The sequence below is a fragment of the Hyla sarda genome, chromosome 2 (assembly GCF_029499605.1).
Source record: "Hyla sarda isolate aHylSar1 chromosome 2, aHylSar1.hap1, whole genome shotgun sequence".
In the NCBI taxonomy this organism is placed as follows: Eukaryota; Metazoa; Chordata; class Amphibia; order Anura; family Hylidae; genus Hyla; species Hyla sarda.
This window is the reverse complement of record NC_079190.1, coordinates 254,029,805-254,045,876: the sequence shown is the minus strand read 5'-3', so window position 1 is coordinate 254,045,876 and position 16,072 is coordinate 254,029,805. Positions and strand designations below refer to the sequence as shown.

At 40.4% G+C, this 16,072-nt stretch overlaps 1 protein-coding gene across 6 annotated transcripts in view; it reads left to right on the top strand.

The window, feature by feature from the left end:
- KCNQ4 (potassium voltage-gated channel subfamily Q member 4) overlaps nucleotides 1-16,072 on the top strand; it is a 215,947-nt gene that overhangs the window by 120,681 nt on the left and 79,194 nt on the right. For 5 of the 6 annotated variants that reach the window (XM_056556984.1, XM_056556982.1, XM_056556983.1 and 2 more), the window contains exon 3: nucleotides 13,285-13,411. In XM_056556984.1, the coding sequence (XP_056412959.1) occupies nucleotides 13,285-13,411 (127 nt within the window). Of the gene's footprint in view, nucleotides 1-2,127; nucleotides 2,238-13,284; nucleotides 13,412-16,072 lie in introns of those variants that run through there. The other variant, XM_056556986.1, reaches the window with a different exon arrangement.

Genomic DNA, 16,072 nt, shown 5'->3' with positions numbered 1-16,072 from the left:
TCTGACAGATTGATAAATCATAATGTTAAATGGGCACTGTCAGATTCAAAAGCTTTTTATATATTGAACATCTTGACAAAACATTAACATTTCTAATATACTTCAGAAAATTTTATCTCCTTTGTATAGAAATCAGGGCTTTTAAAATCATGGCTTTGTTCAAGCTGAAGCACAGGCATGGACAAAGTTCAGTAAGTGAGGGTGGGCTAGCACTCCTCTGTGCTCTCTCCTGTCTGATAGTACTCCTCTGTGCTCTCTCCTGTCTGATAGTACTCCTCTATGCTCTCTCCTGTCTGATAGTTATGCTCTGTGCTCTCTCCTGTCTGATAGTACTCCTTTGTGCTCTCTCCTGTCTGATAGCACTCCTCTGTGCTCTCTTCTGTCTGATAGTACTCTGCTGTGCTCTCTACTGTCTGATAGTAATGCTCTGTGCTTTCTCCTGTCTGATAGTACTCCTCTGTGCTCTCTCCTGTCTGATAGTACTCCTCTGTGCTCTCTCCTGTCTGATAGTACTCCTCTGTGCTTTCTCCTGTCTGATAGCACTCCTCTGTGCTCTCTCCTGACTGATAGCACTCCTCTGTTCTCTCTCCTGTCTGATAGGTCTCCTCTGTGCTCTCTCCTTTCTGATAGTACTCCTCTGTGCTCTCTCCTGTCTGATAGTACTCCTCTGTTCTCTCTCCTGTCTGATAGCACTCCTCTGCTCTCTCCTCTCTGAAAATACTCCTCTGGGCTCTCTCCTGTCTGATAGTACTCTTCTGTGCTCTCTCCTGTCTGATAATACTCCTCTGTTCTCTCTCCTGTCTGATAGGACTCCTCTGTGCTCTCTCCCATCTGATAGTACTCCTCTGTGCTCTCTCCTGTCTGATAGTACTCCTCTGTGCTCTCTCCTGTCTGATAGGTCTCCTCTGTGCTCTCTCCTGTCCTATCAGACAAGAGAGCACAGAAGAGTGCTAGCCCACCCTCACTTACTGGACTTTGTCCATGTCTGTGCTTCACCTTGGACAAAGCCATGATTTTATAAGCCATCATTTCTATAGAAAAGGAAATAACATTTTCGTATAAAGTATATTAATAAAGCCAAACTTTCGCCAATATGTACAACATATAAAAATTTGTTGTATCTGACGGTGCCCAGACAAATTCAGCATTTGTTGACAGATAAGGCCGCAACATATTTTTCCTAACACCTTCTAATTTCTTTTATAAAGCTAAATTGCATCCAAGTTATACAAGATTACCCGATTGCAGTCAAGGAACGTAACTCAAAATGGAATAAAAAAAAAAAAGATAAAGCTCAACTGTATAATGTGCTTCTCTTTAACCCGTTCCCAACGCCCTGAATTTTTTCGAATGTTAATAGTTGACTTATGTTTTCTTCCTCCTCACCTTCGAAGACCCATAACTTTTTCATTATTCCACTGACAGAGTTTTATTAGGGCTTACGGTATTTTTAGCAGGAGGAGAAGTTGTACTTATTACTGTCACCCTTTATTTTAGCATATCATTTTGGTTTTGTTATACAAAAAAAAAAAAAAACATAACTTAAAAAAAAAACATTATTTTTCCACCTACAGAGCTGTGTGAGCTGGGGGCTCATTTTTGCACAGTGATCTGTAATTCTTACCCGTTTAAAGCAATTTAATGGGTTGCTATGGGCAACTCAGCATCTTTCCCTGCAGGACCAGCCCTTGAGTGATAATCTTGGGTGAGTTCTCACACTTTTTTTTACCCAGGGCTGAACCCCTGCATACATTGTTACAAACTGTGCCCTTTTGTGAACTGTAGTAAATGTTTCCAAGCAGAGAAATTGAATATAATGAGGAAACAATATACCAATGTTATTAGAATATTGAATTTATGTTACATTCAACAATTAGACCTTGTAGGGCAGTGTTTACCAAACAGAGAGTCTCCAGCTGTTGCAAAACTACATGTGATGTGTGGTTCTGCCAGAACCCGCAGGGTTAAATATTCCTAGCTCTAAAGTGTTTTTTGTTTGTTTTGGTTGCTGGGTTACGCACTGCTGTCTGGGCTAGGTCAGCTGACCTCGTTGACTTTTCACCTGAGTAGCTCCCTATTTAAGCCTGCATTATGCCTTCAGACCTTGCCTGCGAAAGAGCTTACTCCAGTAGCTAGCGTTTATTCTTGTATATCTGATCATCCGGTACTTCTGATTTTTGGCTAGGCATTCTGACTATTCTCGTGTATCTGTGACTTGGCATCTCTGACAGCTCCAGGTATTGACTCGGCTAGTGGACTTTGACCTATTTTGTGTGTGTGTTTAGTTTCTCTTCTGTTAGTTTGTGTGACTTCCATCACATATTTAGGGAGGGACTGTCACCTTGATTGTTGATCCGCTATTTAGGGCAGATAGGCAAGTAGGCAGGGACAAAGGGAGTGGGTGAGATCAGAACTGCACTCCTTCCCCGCCCATACGTGACACTACAACTGATTGTGCATGCTGGGAGTTGTCGTTTTGCAACAGCTCGAGGCTCCTGGTTTAGGAAACATTGCTGTAAGGTTATAGATCTTTGTGTTTTTATTGGGAAAAGTATAGATTTGACCCCCAGAAGCTCCGTCAGTAAGGGGTTATAGTTGGGCCAATTTGTCTTTGCTAGTTGTTACTGGTAAGATGACTAACCAGAAGGGTGTGTTCACATGTTCACCTTTTTAATTGCAATTATTAAAGAAGAAAAAAAAGATAGGAATGGATCTTAAATTAAAGACAAGTATAAAGGAAAGACCGAGACTTCTCCACTTTTTTAATTCATTCCTGCTTTTGTATTTAATAATTACAATTAAAAACCTGAATGTGTGAACACAGCCCAAGATGTTTATTGAATACAATTTTATTAAATAGGTATTTTGTTCTCCTAACAAGCTCTAATTGAACACTTTTTTATGGTTTAGATGCATATTGGATTAGAAATTTGTTTGATGACCAATTACCAAACAGATTTAATTTCACCTAGGTTTAATGATTAAATGAGATTCGATTTATTTTTAACTTACAAACACATAAGCGCACACACAGGTTCGGAAACATTACTGTCATTGTCTGCAGTTTGTGCTGCCGGATATCTTCTAAGGAATCAGAGAAGCTGGCTAGCCTTCACACACCATGTGCATCAATGAGTATTAGTGATCCTGTTGCCAGTTAACTATTTGTCCTTCCTTGGATCACTTTTAGGAGGCACTAATCACTTCATAACAGGAACAGCCTAAAAGATCTACTGTTTTGCACTTGCTCTGAACCAGTCATCTAGCTTACACAATTTGGCCCTTGTCAAAGTCACTCAGATCCTTACTCTTGCCCATATTCTTGCTTCCATCACATCAACATCAATGACTGACTGTTTCCTTGTTGCCTAATATATCCCATTCCTTTGCAGGTACCATTGCCATGAGATATTTTCACTTCTGTTGTGGTATTTTACAATCCTAACATATTTTGTATATTGATTGCTTTCTTGTAACCAGCCATTCACCTGTTCACAGGGCCATTACAAGATGGTAGTAAACTTTAAGGGGTACTCCTGTGGAAAACTTTTTTTCTTTTTTTAAATCAACTGGTGTCAGAAAGTTAAACAGATTTGTAAATTACTTCTATTAAAAAATCTTAATCCTTCCAGTACTTTTTAGGGGCTATATACTACAGAAGAAAGGCTTTTATTTTTGGATTTCTCTGATTTCATGACCACAGTGCTCTCTGCTGACCTCTGCTGTCCATTTTTTGGAACTGTCCAGAGCAGGAGAAAATCCGCATAGCAAACATATGCTGCTCTGGACAGTTCCTAAAATGGACAGCAGAGGTCAGCAGAGAGCACTGTGGTCGTGACATCTGAGAAATCCAAAAAGAAAAGCATTTCCTCTGTAGTATACAGCCCATAAAATGCATTGGAAGGATTAAGTTTATTTTAATAGAAGTAATTTACAAATCTGTTTAACTTTCTGGCACCAATTGATTTAAAAAAAAGTTTTCCATGGGAGTACCCCTTTAAAGGTGATTGCAAGTAGAGATCTTGAAAGCCATAATACATTAATACAAAGTGTAGGAGGAACATTAATTACTTTTCAGTATACAATGAAAAGGTTTTATTTTCTTAAACTTAAACCCCTTGTAGTACCTGAGAAGGAATGGTAAATTTAAAGTGTGAAGGTTTATAGTAAATTTTAGGCAGACTCACTTAAAAAAAAGATTTAGCACCAATTAGTGATAAATAACTGATTGAAAGAGGTCCAACCACTGGGCTCCTTAACAATCATGAGAAAGGAGCTCCCCAGTGATTTGAAGAGGCATTGGCCCTGATTTACTAAGAGTGGAGTGTAGTTTTCTTTGTGGGTTTTAATTCCCTGCAAGTATTTTTCCACAATATATACTAAGGGTTCCCTACATTTTGCACTTTTCCCTACGTTTTGCTTTCTTTACACAAGCTCTGATCTGTGGGGTTTTCCTCAGCTCAAATCCACCACATTTTCTGTGGGAACCTTAGTAAATATGTTGGGTACATGCCATGCCCCCTTTCCCCTGAAGGCCATACCCCTTTTTCGGGTTTTTCGGAGAGTTGGACGGGTTTTTTCACTTTAGGCGCAAATTCTGCTGCAGATTCTGGCTCAGACAGAATTTTTGGCACACAACCTGGCAAAGCCTGTCAGGTTTACAATAATAAATCAGTGCCATTGTGTATGCTTCGCCTCTGCTCTTATACACTCTTTATGGACTTGCAGAACATAGTTGAGAACAGTGCTCAGCTGTCTTCGAAAGTCCCATAGATCAGTGAGATGCAGTCGTACACCAATGGAAATCAAAATGTTATCTTGATCATTGTGCTTTGGGGTGATTGACTTTAGGGTCAAAAATATTTCTGAACTATTCAACCAAAAAGACCAATATCACAGAGATTGAAAGGTTTATTGTAAACCACAAACACATGACAAATAATGTGTCTGGTATTATATATTTTTTTTTTCTTTTTATGAGGTATTAGAACCCTTTAATATTTATTAATCCGTGGTTAGCTATACAAACCCCTTTTATATGATTTACAGCATGTTTCCAGTCCCCCTTCTCTCTGTCTCAAATGGCTGACATCAGGAGTATTTGCTCCGGAGGCAAAGTCTAAATTAAGAAGTCCTTGTGTCTCTCCTTTGATTAAGCACAGTTGTCTTTGTTTGTGGAAAGGTGCTAGAGCTAGCAATGGACACATTGCTGATGTTTGGGAAACCAGACCCACCCTGAACTATCAGATCAATAGCTTAAGGGAATGGATCAGTATCACCTGCGTATCCGTCATAACACAGATTGTTCTAATATTCCTGCATATAGTCATTTTTGTTCAAGAAGGAAGGAAAGACCTTATAAAGTTTTAATGGTGGAAATCTATTTTGACCCTCAATAAAGCTGTTACATTTTTATTATGAAAGCAGTATCCAAATGCAATGAGCTGGAAAAAAAACTGAATTTACAGTTGCAAGAAAAATAAGTAAATCATCTTATATCACTTGTATATTTTCAGTTATAGGCAGACACAATGTAACTCAACTAATAACACAAACAGTTGTGCCGTTCATGTCTTTTATCGCGTATATTGAGTAAGAGAAATTAAGTAATCCCTTGAATTTAAAACCCTGTAGATGCAATTTTGGCAGGAATTGTCTCTACCAAACATTCCCTTTTTGTTACAAAAAAGATTTGAACACTGTTGGGGAGGAATTTCGGACCACACCTCCCTGCTGCTGTGTTTTAGTACATCAATATTTGTAGGATAACTTGCATGTATCGCCCTCTTCATGTCACAGCATCTCTATACGGTTACGGTCAGACTTGGTCATTCAAAAACATGAATCTTCTTTTTTATCCACTCATTAGTTAACTAACTTGTGTGCTTTGGATTATTGCCTTGTTGCATCACCCAATTTCTCTTCAGCTTGAGAACATGGACTGCTGTCCTTACATTCTCATGTAAAATGTTTTGGTACAGAATTTAATCATTGTCCCCCAAAATGATCAACAGTTGTTCAGGCACTAAAGGGGGCCCCAAATTTCCCTCTAACATGCTTTACAGTTGTAAGGAGGGTTTGGATTGTTCTTTTTTTTTTCCTTCTAAACAGAACATTGTGCTTTTGAGTAAAGAGGTTCCACTTTTGTCTCATCTGACTTATTCAGAGAAACATTGTTTTGGGCATGTTGTTTTGGGCAGACTTGGGACTGGACATAGTGTTTTTTTTACAGCTGCTCTATGCTCCAGAGGAAGTTGTGTAGTTCTTTTCCGTCTGACCACAGTGCTCTCTGCTGACACCTCTGTACGTGTTAGGAACTGTCCATAGCAGGAGCAAATCCCCTTAGCAAATCTCTCGTGCTATGGACAGTTCCTGACACACAGAAAGGTGTCAGCAGAGAGCAATGTGGTCAGACTGGAAAGAACTAGGATTTTTTTAATAGAAGTAATTTACAAATCTAAGAAAAAATGTAGAAAGAAACATCTTGAATGAAAAGACAGCATAAAAACTTATCCCTACTAACCCCTCCACTCCAAGTTGGTATATATTACCCAAAACACACAAGTCGACCATACCACCCCCAGGCTGACCGATTGTGGCTGGAGTAGGTTCACCTACTGTGTTCCTCTCCAGCTACATCGATTGGTTAATTTCACCTTTGCTTAAGTACATTCCCTCTTTTATACCTGATACAGGTGAATTGATACAAATCCTTGATCAATTCCAGTGGCAGGAAGGCTTTGCCTTAACCTCCATAGATGTCGAGAGCCTGTACACCCGCATCCCTCAGGATGCGGGTGTACAGGTGGTCGGCATATTTTTGGAGGACACACATAAATCCACAGAATTCGTACAATTTATAATGGAATCCATTGCATTTATTTTACAAAATAATTGTTTTGAAGACGATGCGCAGTGGTATAGGCAGTGCCAAGGCACGGCCATGGGCACTCCCGTGTCCTGCGCTTTCACAAAAATTTTCCTCTCCATTTTTGAACGTCAATATATTTTTTCGCCTTTGAATCTTCATGCCAAACATATAAAGTTATTTCTCCGTTTCCTAGATGACATTTTGGTGGTGTGGGATGGGACCAAAACTGAAATTGCTGAGTTTGTGAACTTCTTAAGTGTGTACGGTGATCAATCTTTAGAATTCCTTGATGTAAAAATAGACATCATTGAAGGTAACATTATTAAGTCTGGATTTAGAAAACCTACTTCAAAGAACGCTTTATTACATTACAAATCGTCCCATCCCACACACACCAAAAATGCCATCCCTGTTGGTCAATTTATTCGCTTAAAGCGAATCAATAACAATCCTGAGATGTATACCAAACAGGCTGCAGAACTGGAAGAAAGGTTCCTACAACGGGGTTACCCACCTGAGATTATTAAAGTAGCTTGTGAAAAAGTGGATAAGATGCCAAGGTCTGAGTTAATACATAAAAAACACAATGGAAAATCAAATAGATTCACATTTGTCTTCAAAAATACACCAATGAATGATAAGATCCAAACAGCAATAAACAAATACTGGTACATGTTGCAATGCGATACAGACTTAACATCCACAGTACAGAACAAACCCATCATCGCATATAGAAGGAATACCACCATACGCGATTACATGAAAATACAACAAAAGAAGCAGCATAAAATACATAAACCAAACTGGTTAACAGACAGCAGACCCATCATTAGGAATTTCCCATGTGGGTCATGTTCGTTTTGCATACACAATGGTAAAAAGAAGTATGTCACCTTGGGAGGATACGATATAACGATTAAGCAATTTTTTACATGTAGAACTTCATTTGTTGTATACTGCCTCATGTGTACCTGTGGGTATTTCTACATTGGCAAAACATTAAGGCCCCTATTTCATAGGGTTAGAGAGCATTTTAGATCCCTAAGGACAGGGATAGGAGCTCCACGTCTAATAGCACATATGGTAGAAACCCATAACACTGATCCCAATGCACTGATATTTTTTGCCATAGAGAGGATAGAGAAATCCAAACCAGGTTTTACCAAAGACCAAGATCTTCTCAAAAGAGAAGCTCTATGGATCCTAAGAACAAACGCAACTGGCCCGCTCGGCCTTAATGATAAATGTGTGAGTGCACATATTTAAAAATAACGAAGATAACTTGTTATAAGTAACAATTGTAACTGTAGTTAATCGCAAGATGATTTGTGATGTTTTAATGTGATTTGTGTAAGCACATTTTAGTAGGTGTTATGTTTGGGAGTAACCTTGGCAACCCTTACCTGTTATAAGCACACCTCTTCCCCTACGTCACTGAGCATCGGCCTGACGAAGTGATTCGGCGTGAACACGGTCCGTCGCCGCTAACCTGCATACCCCCGCACACGTACTATTCCGCTCCCCTGTCTGTATCCTGACATGAAGAAGTCCATGCAATAAAGAAATTCCTACTCTACGTACTGGGTGAGGGGTCCGCATCATTTCTTGATTATTATATCGTCTGAACTGCATTTCACAGCGTGTACAGCACCACACAGTCAGCAGGTTAGACTTCAAGACTCAGTATCGCATCACCGGCTTGCTATTGCATTCGAACAGCAGCAGGTAATTAGTGCTCGCACCACACCTCTTTCTGTAATTTACAAATCTGTTTAACTTTCTAGCACCAGTTGATTTAAAAAAAAAATTGTTTTCCACAGGAGTACCCCTTTAATAGCACAGGAAGAGTAGCAACATAGCAGCAGTCCAGATTTTTTTTCCATTTGTAGACATTTTTTTCTAACCATAGATTGATGTGCACCAAGGTCTTTAGCAAACTTCTGTAGCCTTTCCCAGCTTCATATGTCAACATGTATAACATACTTCCCAAGGGCTTCAGAAAGTTGTTTGCATTAAGACATGATTGTTACAATTAGTGCTTCGGCCAGACACGCTGGCCATAAGCGCCCCCCCCCCCCCCCCCTCTTCTCTGTCAGTCCCTGCTGGCGGGGCTGGGATTCACATTGCAGGACGTGCCCGCATGCGAGTCCAAGCCCATCACTCACCTCTGCCTCCTTCTGACCCTCCGGTTCTCTTTGCCCCTGCCTGATTTAAAGGACCAGTATGCCCTAATTAGTGTCTACACCTGTTCCTTCATAAGTGTGTGCACCTCCCCCTGCCTTGTGCCGGATCTTTGTTGCCTTAGTGCCCTAGTGAAAGCTGTCTTCAGTCTTGCCTTGCTGTGTTTCTTACCCTTGTTCTGTTACCTGCCCTTGCTCCTTTGCCGCCTGCCTATAGACCCCCTGCTACGTTCCTGTCTATGCACCTTTGCTGCCAGTCCTGACCTCCTGCTATCCAGACCACGTCTTGCCTAACTCCTCCTGTGCTTCGCATCACCTTAGCCACCTGTGTGGTCGAGTCATGCCAGGGGTAGCGACTTTGGTGCCGCCTGCCGCAGCAAGACCATCCCGCTTTGCGGCGGGCTCTGGTTAAAACCAGTGGCACCTTAGACTCCACTCCCTGGCACGTCCCTCGTCATCTGCCACACAGGTCCAGCGGATCCACTTTCTCTGTGAGTGTCCTGCCAACTGCTGTGAGTCCTTACAATGATTTACACAAACAATTTTTGTTTATGTGAAGAACAGATGTGTCAGCGACCAGGCTTTGTGTGTCTACATAAAATGAGCAAAACTCCTGTGAAACCTACACTTACAGTCTCATCTCATCTTTACTAAAATGCCTTATGCCAAATTGCTCTTGAAGACATCATACAAGTTTTACTGTCATGAAAAAAAAAAAAAAAGCTTTGGACATTTCATGCAGACATTTTAAAAGTTTTGATCGGTCAGAGTCTTAAAGGAGAAGTCTCATCTTAAACATTACTGAGAAACTCATTCCCTATCTGCAGGAACAATACAAAAGACATTTATTTTTCCAGAGAGGAATAATTCAGTATTGTGACACCAGGCATTCTCATTTTTAAATGGTGCTAAGCATTAATATGTCAGGCATTCATATGACAGAAACATCAACATCAAATGTATTATCTTTCTCAGCTATGACTAGCTTTTACTCTACTGAAAAAGGTATAAAAAGTGCCCATACTATACCAACATGAGTTTCAGAAAACTATTGGGAACATACTTTTTTGCAAAGTATAATTACGTTAAAAAGCCGCTTGAGATTGTGCTGAGACAAGGCATTCGTAGATGGAAAATAGGTTTTTAAAAGTTGAATAAAAAAATAAAATCACAAAAGAACATTCCAGTTAAATGTCTGGGACGAATAGTTATTACCTAGATGCAGAAGAAATGTACTGTATATAGGTTGAGTAGCGCTTAGAGGTATCTGATACAAAGGGAGCCTGCAGAATAATATGCAATATCTCAGCTTGTACCGAGAATGATGCAAGAGATTTGAGCAAGAAGGAATTTTGAGATTCACATTTATACCTTTATAATGGAAGGCAGCAGGCCAATAATAACTCAGTTTGCTTCAGGATTAATATGTTTTTATTGCATGCAAAGGAATTCATACTGTTTTTTTTTTTTTTTTCATTCTATTTTCCTAAACCAGTGTTCAGGACACAAATTTGTGTAATATCTTTCATAACTCAATTGTGTGTATATATATATATATATATATATATATATATATATATATATATTAGCATTTTTTACATTTTACAATTACCACCCCTGAAATATTAACAAGACCAGAAAAACTGTATATAATGCAATAACAAAACAAATTCTGTTACAGAGTCAAAGATATAGCAGGGGCAAAGATGCATAACAGCATCTGTCCCCCAACTACATAACAATTTACAGCTTAGCAGATGAGAACATAGTATAAGAAGCATATTCAAGAGGTCACCCCCTCGAACATGATCCTGGCAAAGATAACAGTGTAATATACGGTAATACCCCCTGGGTATATCATAGTGCCAATCCCATCACAGTACACAAGATAACTGCAGTCTTCCCGAGGAGCCCACTATATCTTCTAGATACCAAGCAGTGTCTTTAAATGGGGAGGCTATGCAAACTATCCCCTCATCGGTCAAGACGACAGTAATAAAGGTTTTCCACTTCTTAAAGAAGGATTTAGGGGATTTGTCAGCCATTCTACAAACCTCCAATTGATCCAAAAACGAATATGTTTTTCATTTGATGGAGAGTACAATCCCTGTGGAGGGCATATCTGCAGCCAATGGGCTAGAAGGCACCTTTTCACAACTAAAAGGACTGCAATTATTTTGTAGATAACAAGTGTCTATCCAGTAACTCTGCCATACCAGGATGTACTGTATCTGAATGGGATTCAGATATATCCCCAGTTACAACTGTCTGACGTTAGACATTGATGACAAAAAAAAATGTACTTGACAAGATAAGCAATGCAAGAATAATTTATAACATGAGGAAATGTTATGTTGTTACACTGTTTACCCAGCCCCCATGAATGCCTAAGGGAGTTACATAAAATGCCAGACCACTTTCCAACCACCTCTGCTGGTCACAGGCAGAGCAGGTTGGTCGGAGCTTGAGATTCAGTAGGTCTGGGCATATTCTGTGGGAATGCCATAAATGTCCCAGATAGAAACATTCCTGTTTTTGCTCAACCAGTGGTCTCAACACTTTTGCAGAACATGATACACTTTCAGATATGAAAGGTGGTGCTGAGTATTAATTGGTTTCTCATGTATAGCCTACCAGTGACAGTCTGATAGTATAAAAAGATTTCAGATGATTATTGGGATAAGAATGGAGGAAGTAGTTGGTGTCATGTCATTATGGAGCGCCCACTTTCATTTCAATCTACAAAAGGCTTAAGCTTCACTTCAGAACCACATGACACGTTCCTTGGGGTGCTGCAAAAGTGATTACAAGATAAAAACTGTTGTGACAAAAGGCAATAGTATAAAGGAGCAACTGAACAGGAAGCATTTCACAGGGGAAACTCTAGTTTACCCCAGAGATTGTTTTTCTTTCATTATGGCTTATAGAACAGATCTTGAAGGCGATAAAGATAGCTTAGCTGAGGAACTGACAGCATCTGAGCCCCCCACACAGATATTTTTTAAGTACTTAGAGAAGTAGGACACCTTTGCATCTTTCACTAATAAGATGTTCTGTACTTTCTTTTCAAAATCCCAAACTGAAAGCAAAAGAAAGTCACCATTTACATTTAAGGATTGCAATATATATATTATATTGTCATTGGAAATTTAGCTTCTTGGATACCTTTATCAGAAGCTGTCAACCTCTATCTTAGTGATCCTGCCATTATTGGTGTTCAATTTATTAGTACAATGTGTATATTGATGTTATCACATTACGTATGTTTAAGGTTTGGTCATGCTATTTGCTTCTCTCAAGCATATTTCAACATATTTGTGTAAGCCATGTTTGGAATCTTTAGAATTGTTGAGGAAAAACATTTTTTTTTATGTAACATGTGGTTATTGCTACACAATCCAAACAACATAAATTTAATTGTGTATAGTTAGCTTTCATCTTTAAATTTACCACAATAATCCCCTAAAGGGCCAGAGATCACTTAATAACCAAATACCAAAACCCCAGGGCACAAAGCCCGGGGCACAAGATCCCTTTAGGGACAACCCGTTTAAAATGTAACTTTTATTGTATGTATTTATTTAAAATGATCATGTGACAATGATTAAAACTTAAATGTAAAAGAACCAGTTGTGCATATAAGTAGGGATAAACCCCAAGTGATATGTTTGTGGGGAACTGCAGTTTCCCCTATATCTGGTAACTGTGGCACAGATTAAAATCACAGAATTTGCCCCCTCTCTAGAGTTTATCCCTACTTATATGCACAACTGGTTCTGTGACATTTAAGTTTTAATCATTGTCACATGATAATTTTAATTAAATACATACAATAAAAGTTACATTTTAAAAGTGTTGTCCCTAAAAGGATCTTGTGCCCCGGGCTTTGTGCCCTGGGGTTTTGGTATTTGGTCTTTCATCTTTAAGTTTCTTTTAGAAATTAGTTTTTGTTTGCAGATCATGCTTATTTCTACAGGATCCATTGACATTCTAAACTCTCTGTGACCCGACAGTATCCACTGCTTGCTTACCTTTGTTAGTGGCGGTATGTAGAAGCCAATCATCTGTTCCTGTTCTCCTGAAATATGTGCATTCATCCAAACCTTATGTGTATTTTATTGGAAGAATTGGGATAATCATTGGGTTAGTTTTCCTGTTTTTAGGCCACATAGAGTCTTAAAATGAATTTGAAGTACTTTGATTTAACATTTATATTATAATTTTTTTTATCAGGAATTCGTGATGATTGTGGTGTTTGGCATGGAGTATGTGATCCGAATTTGGTCTGCCGGTTGTTGCTGTCGTTACAGAGGATGGAAGGGACGTCTCAGATTTGCAAGGAAACCTTTCTGTGTTATCGGTAAGATGATAAGAAATCAGATTATCTCCTTTTATCTCTTCTTCCTACAGTGTATCTCATATGACACTGGCCAGGCTAACTCAGTATTGTACACTCTTGTATTCTCTCTGGACTTGTCTCTCAGAACTTGTAGGTCTGTACCTTTTGCTCTTTATTTCCATTTTCCTTTTTGCATGTCTCCAGATGTAACAATTCCTCAGGGACAAAGCCATTTTCCTCTCCAAATTCTCCCTGTCAGCAGAGCAGCTGCAGAATGGGTTTTGTCTACCATTGTAGTAGTGGTGAAGAACATAGAGAGGTGGGTTAATGTAACATATTGCAGAGCCAGCATTGTCATGGCTAATAGATGGACTTTGTAAAGAGAAAATGGCTGTTCAGCAAATTTTAAACAATAAGCATCATAATGTCTTTTTACTACGAGAACACCATATCACAATGCAGTGTCCTTATCCTTATGCTGGTAAATATTGTGAAAATCAGGCACAAAAATTCAGACTGACTACTACCTTTCTCTCAGAGAGCCAGTAGTGACACAATTCGAGCTTTCACAGATATGCCTCCCAGCTTTCTCAAATTCCTGAGCAGTAAATATTCCTTGTCAAGGCTAAAACCTCTCTTTTCACCATTTACTTGCTACATGATAATGATAGTTTATCAATAAGGTTGATTTTACAGACAGGATTTTTATTAAAATGCGCCTTGTTTAGAACATCCTGTTAGTGCCATTTTTACCGAAATATAAAACACACTACATACAATGCATTTAGTTTTTTTTGGGGGGTCAGTCCCCTTTTTTCCCCAAAATGCAACTTTCTTTGGGTATGGCATTTGTATGGCATTTTCCCATAGATTTTCTCTAAATGAGAAAAAAATGATATGCCAAAAGGCCTCTTCAATGAAACTGACAGTTGGTTCACCCACACGCATAGCTAACACACCGCTTAATAGTCAGATTAAAATCATTAACTACTCATTCAGATCGGTGCCGCCATTACTGAGATATACAGTGTATTAGCCTCCATTGCTAATATGTTAATCACCTGCTTTGCACAATAGATTGGGGATCCAGCATACACAAAATCCCTTTCTTCTTCCCCTCTGCTCTGATATGCTCGCCACCTTGCGCTTACATGGGAAAAGGGAGTCTCATATCGGAGCAGAGGGGAAAAGGGCAGGGATGGTGGGTATGTCCGATCTGGCCTCCATTGCATAAAACAGGCGATTAACATATTAGCAATAGGCTAATACATTGTATGTCTCCGGAACGGCATCACTGATCCTGTTGAGCTTTATTGATCATTCAGTCATTACAAGTCATACAATAAATTACAATAACATGACAGTACAATACACAGCAATGGTTCCCTAAGTTATACATCACACTGCATGCTACTCAATCCTGTAAGAGAAAAGCACAAGAATTCAACAAAACAATCTGTGATTGGGGAGGGGCGTGGGGCTATGGGGCAGGGACATGGTAGACTATAGGGGGTAGGGAGGGGGCGGATCACAGGGCCAAACTACTGGGCGATAACTTCAGGGGGACATGGGGAAGGAGAGGGGTCTTCACTCCTCTTCTTCATCGACCTCCGGGCTGTCCAAGATGGAATAGTCTCTGAGCAGGCTCCGGATGAACCTGCTGCAGTCCCGGACGGACATGTTCTCCCTGTTGATCACGAGGCGGTTCCTGGCAAGCCAAACAGCATCTTTAAAACAGTTCACAAGGCGTCAGGTCTCCTGGATGGCCTTCGCGCCATCAGTCTTAGGGAACAGACCGTAAAGCACTGAATGGTACGATAGGCAGTTCCTGGGTACTGAGTCTCTGAGTTCATGTTCCAGGGTGTCCAACAGACCCTGTGCAAAGGGGCACTGGCAAAAGACGTGCAAAGATGTTTCCTCAATGTAGGGGCATCGGGGGCAGTACCAGGTTCTGCACAGGTCGCGGGCATGCATGAACCACCTAAGAGACGGGCCTCCTTATGTCCATTGGCTAGCCGCGCTGAAGCCACCTTGGCCCAAACAGTCTCTGCCATGGCCGCGGTGAGCCCCGGAACGGGCTTTGGCTTCCACAGGTCGGGCTTCAGTCCCTTCAGTTGGTGCTCCCTTACAAACCGGGACAATGTCCCCATAGAATTAGGGAGTGTTCCAGTTGTAAGGGATGGAGCTGTCCCACTTGTCCCAGCCGAACCCCCTCCAGAGGGGCAAAAGAAACAAGCGAGACATGGACCTGCTGCCCGCTGAGCCTGTCTTTTCCACTAGAGTCTGCTGTACGCTTACATATGCAAAGGAAGCCCGCAGCAAAGGGGGGATATCGGGCAACAACGATCTTGTTGAGTAATACATGATTTTAATCTGGTTAACCGGCACTATAAACCTGTGTATTGAGTTCAGTGTGGGTGAACCATCTGTCAGTTTCCCTTTAACCCCTTAAGGACCAAGGGCGTACCGGTACGTTCTGGGTCCTTTCCCTTTCTATAACGCGGGGCCACAGCCGGGACCCGGCTAATAGCTAACTGATCGCGGTGCCGCACGCTATTAACCCTTTAGAACTCTTAACGCCATGTCTAAAGTGAAAGTAAACCAATGCCGGTTAGCTCAGGGAGCTGTTCGGGATCGCCGCGGTGAAATCGCAGCATCCCGAACAGCTATAGGGCAGCAGGA